The sequence below is a fragment of the Ruditapes philippinarum genome, unplaced genomic scaffold (assembly GCF_026571515.1).
Source record: "Ruditapes philippinarum isolate M1 unplaced genomic scaffold, ASM2657151v2 ctg14612_1_1_1_1, whole genome shotgun sequence".
NCBI classification, from domain to species: domain Eukaryota; kingdom Metazoa; phylum Mollusca; class Bivalvia; order Venerida; family Veneridae; genus Ruditapes; species Ruditapes philippinarum.
The window spans coordinates 813-6,105 of record NW_026860705.1 but is presented as its reverse complement, the minus strand read 5'-3'; the positions used below and the strand labels follow the sequence as shown (position 1 = coordinate 6,105).

Sequence of the window (5,293 nt, the reverse complement as noted above, 5' to 3'; positions counted from 1 at the left end):
CATCACTTCCTTCATATATTAAAGACACCACTGGATTTCTTAAGAAATTAGTGAAAATTAAACAACCATCCGGCAGGAACAATTCTTTTTGTTTAGACGTGAAGCACTATACCCAAGTGTCCCACGAGCAGAGGCACGAGATGCGGTTGCACGTGCATTAAATCAACGTGCCAATCTAGCATAACCCACAGAAGATGTTCTCATTATGATGGACACTGTCCTTGAATATAACACTATTTCAGTTTGATGGAAGAAAATTTACACAGACAGAAGGAAACAGCGATTGGTTTCACGATTATGGAATCGCATTACGCATCTACATATCTTGGATCATGGGAATCACAGCTGATGGAAGATATCAGATAACTTTCCCGCTTGAGTATTTTCCGGGTATGATGATGACGTTTGGGGCCTTTGGACTCACGTATCGATGTCTTTAAAACCATTCCACATGCTTGCAGAATAAAATTAGAATTAAGATTTTCAGCTAAAAAACTTGAATTTCTCGGCGTAATGACGAAGATTCAGAATGGCATTTTAATAACAGACCTTTACACTAAACCAACAGATAAACCCCGTACTTGCATAAAGAATCGCTCATTAGGCCTAATCAACGAAATCGACTAAAATATCATACCATATGGACTTGCCCTCCGTGCTAAACGAATATTACTAAGAATCGACTTACAAACAACATAGGCAAACATTTAAACTCATCGTTAAGAAACGAGCTACGAAATCGACATATGTGAAACAGAATTAAATAAAGTAGATAGTAAGAAAAGGAGTGACTTACTAGAATATAAAGAAGATAAGAAAACACTGAAAGAGTCCCCTTGGTACTGACATTTCCCCGAGCGCTCCCGAATGTAGGAACAATAGTACGAAAACACCTACCTGAATAACACACCCTCAGACAGAATGAAGGAAATATTCCCGAATCCTCCATACGGCATTTAGAAGAGATAATAATCTACAGGACATTCTTGTTCATAAGAAAACACAAAACTATTTTTTAACAGAGCAAATTCCCTGCGCTTCTTGCAGATCTGAAAAGTGTGGCGATTTTCCATAATCATTGAAGCAGACAAATTTATTGGTGTGAACGGGCCTCGTAGAAGGTACGAAAATCAGATCACGTGCAAATCTACGAATGCGGTGTATGCAGTTTTATTGTAAGCGTTTTGCGAACGTTATATTTAATGTTGGAGAAACAGGGGATACGTTGTTCCAAAGACACCTTCTAAAATTTATCCAGAATACGAACCAAGTACAACGATCCGTTAACGGCGCATTTTTTTACACGAACGACCACACAGTTAATGATTTTTCATAATGGGACTGAAAAGCTATACAGGAATGACCAATAACGAAAAAATAGAAAATTTGTGGAAAAATAAATTAAGAACTATATAGACCATATGGAGTTAATACCAAAGAAAATAACACGGCAGACGGCAAACAACGCCACGGCGGGCGTCGTTCATTGACGTTACGTCACTTCCATTGTTTTGTTTTGATACATTAGTATGTATTAAATAGAGGATATTGAATGAGTGTAAGTTCAATACTGAATATATTGCACGAGTTGAATAAAATTATATTATGCGAGCCTCTAATATTATTTTATTCAACGAGTGCAATAAATTCAGTAATGAACTTACACGAATTTAATATTCTATTTATCACATACCCAAAATAAAAACATTTAAAGTGAAATAATGATCATTTTTCATTGACGCCCATATAGTTTAACGCTAACATTTAGAGCGTCTTTACACTATGTTTGTATAACGCTAATGACGTCACGTCAAAATATATGCACGGCCGTGCAATACCATATTTACGGAGTCGCAAAATCGGCACGGGTGTGTGATAAAGCATAAAATCGGCTATTTTTCCCTCTTTTGCCCATGTTATATATATTATACGAAATAAATCCACAGACATGCGAAAAGGAGAATAGGTAGTTTATGTAATAGATATACCATTGCTGCGTTGACGATTTCTGGGTTTGCGTAAATTATACCATAATCACGTGACCTTTCTTATGCAACCTCACTCGACTTCGTCTCGTGAGGTTAAGGCATTAAGAAAGGTATAATTTACCGCAAACCCAGAAATCGCCACCCCACCCCACGCACCATGGTGTATCTGTTTTAACCTATAGCTCAGCCCAGAAACACTTACTCCTTCGATTTTTTCAAAACTGAAAATTATACCATAGTCTGGGTATGGTATAATTTTACGGTTTATTGGAAATCTATACTTGGAAGAATTTTACATAAGAAGCGCTGAAAAGCTATAGGTTAAGATATTTAACGCCCGACGTTTAGCATTGTGCTTCTCAAAGCAAGAAAGGGAAATTTTTTTATCAAACTTGGGTAACATTATTCATTAAATTTTATATAATTTGCGTTCAATTACAAACTGCACTGACACATTCAATTTCAAATATCTTTTCTCTGAAGTTTTTCCTTTCGCATGACAACGGCATATACAAATGAAATTATACTCATCTTAAATTTATATAAGATTACATCATAAACAATGCCCTTCTAATAATTATATTTCTAGATTATCTACAAGTTTGTACTCTCAAGGATACTGTATACAACTCGTTCTTAATCTAAAGAAATAAAATCTACAGTGCATACTCAAAACGACGCATAACTTTTTATACATATACAATACAGAAATGCTTTCTCATGTTCCATACCAGTCCTGTTTAAAAGAATAAAAACACGACATTAAAATTGTTACGACCGGCGATCAATGTTGTCTAAATCATTAACAATATTTTTAAATGAGAGTAAACATTATTCCATTTATATTAAACTTCTGTTAACGTAATATCTTTTTCACGATAATTTCAGGTCAATGACTGACTTTGCTATATAATAAGTCACTGAAAAATTTTTTTTACTGATAAAAAACCCAATAACAGACCCACAAATACGGAAATACAAAATTTAAGTTTTTTCATTTCTCATTTACAACACTAACCCCCTTTGATTTAACTTAGTTTAAACATTCTCATTATTTCTGAGCTTTTATAGGATTTGAAATTAAAAAAAAATTTTGCGGTTTGTGCCTGCTGTTTTCTCCATGTATTATTATTTCGCGGACAGAAAAGAAAAATAGGGGCCAAAAATAAAAACAACGTAGAGAAAGAACGGTAAGGCTTGTAAGGGCTTGTTTATTTTAATTTTTTAACTTTTACTTTCCAAATAAATTTTTTATCGGCCAAAAGCAATAAAGAAAAGTGAAAAACCAATTAGCGATGGTTAAGACTAAAAGGTTATAGATCTATTAACCACAGGAGCTTGAATTTGAAGAGGGAGTATACTTATCTAACCTTTGCCCCAGTTAGACGAGTTCGGAGTATACTGTGATTTACTGTAAATTGATACACGTTTTCTTATCAAGGTTTTATTAAAGAATTAATGTTGTGCTACATGTAGTTTTATGCACGTACAAACATAATTAGATCTATATTATATACCTATAAAAATGTTTTGAATGTTGTTTTGAAATTATACGCCTAATGTATTTTATTTTGTGTTTTTTTTATGATATTTACATAGTAATATGTACTTTTATTGAACATACATACATGTATATAATGGTAGATTGTAGCAAAGCCAACGAAAATGATAAATTATTCTAAGAGTTGATAGCACGTGGTCCGCGAGAATGTTAACACATTTGTACAATTACAGAATGCTACTATGCTATTTCTGTGACAATGTATGCTCTATAGAAGCAAGCGCTACATGTATAATTTGAGGGGAAAAACCCAACTTTTGGCTACAGTAGAGATAGGTATAGTATACAAAATGTATTTTGTTATTCTGTCCAGATTTATAAACATGGCTGAGGGTGGTGATTTGACTTCAATAAAAGATGGCTCGGATGCTGACTTTGTTTACACATGTTCACCATGTGGGGAGGAAAATGTCACAGAAGAGGCCGTCAAGTATTGCCCTGTGTGTGAGGAATATTTGTGTACTACATGCCTACGACATCATGGTCGACTAAAAGCTTCACGGTCACATACAGTTCAAGATTGTGATGCTTCAACAAAAGGGTCAACAGTAACCATGGTTACCAAGTGTCGTTACCATCCAGATCGTGACATTGAAATGTACTGTGGAGAACATGATATGGTGTATTGCACGAAATGTATTGCCACAAATCACAGGTTTGTTTAAATTATCTTCCTATCTATCTATTTATTACGGTGGCACAAAGGTGACATGTGTGTGTTTTTATTTATCTCGTGGCCACGAGATACTATGTCGTGGCCACGAGTTACTAAGTCGTGGCCACGAGATAGCTAAGTCGTGGCCACGAGATACTATGTCGTGGTCACGAGTTATTAAGTCGTGGCCACGAGATAGCTAAGTCGTGGCCACGAGATACTATGTCGTGGCCACGAGTTACTAAGTCGAGGCCACAAGATAGCTAACCTGGGCCACTAGATACTATGCCGTGGCCACGAGATAGCTAACTCGTGGCCACGAGATAAATAACCAATCATATTACACCATTTATGTGAATTTCCCTAATTAACTAGACATGTGCTGTAGCACAAGGATACCCCTACTTCACCAGCTTGTAAAAGTGCCATTTATACAACTTATTGACTTGTCGCTAATTTTACATTTAGCATCACTGTGACCCTGATATTTTACCCAATGACCTCGAAAGGATGAGATGTCATCTACTGATCAGGTGCAATGATCTTTCTGGGTTATATAAACCATGGCTTATCCCTTCTAAATTATTCATCAGACAGGGATTTTACTTTATAGGCTATCTACTGTCCATGGGCAATGTTCCTTACAAATAAAATAATTAAGGACTTATTCCTTCTCATGTTATCATATAAACAAGGTTTACAGGCCGTAGTACGTACAGACTGACCAATCCGATCACAAAATAGTCCCAACAAAGAGCTATAGTCAAAATTAATGTCTGATGGGCCTTGGAAGGTGACTTTCTAAAATGATCCTAAAGACAAGTTCAAAGTAAATAGCTTCAGTATTTTCAAAGATTACTATTGCATGTAAAAGTAAGTTGTTAAGTTTAAAGAAAACCATAATAATTATATATAGTGAATTCTGATTGGTTAATTATCTCGTGGCCACGACATAGTATCTCGTGGCCACGACTTAGCTATCTCGTAGCCATGACATAGTATCTCGTGGCCACGACTTAGTAACTCGTGGCCACGACATAGTTTATTGTGGCCACGACTTAGCTATCTCGTGGCCACGACTTACTAACT

The 5,293-nt window shown here is 35.7% G+C and overlaps 1 protein-coding gene across 1 annotated transcript; it reads left to right on the top strand.

The window, feature by feature from the left end:
• Nucleotides 1–3,606: 3,606 nt before the first annotated feature.
• Nucleotides 3,607–4,204, top strand: LOC132713121 (transcription intermediary factor 1-alpha-like; the record flags this gene model as incomplete). The annotated part of the gene is given in 1 exon segment (XM_060695593.1): nucleotides 3,607–4,204. A coding segment is annotated over 1 exon segment (452 nt), but the record flags the coding sequence as incomplete, so codon positions are not given.
• Nucleotides 4,205–5,293: the final 1,089 nt, after the last annotated feature.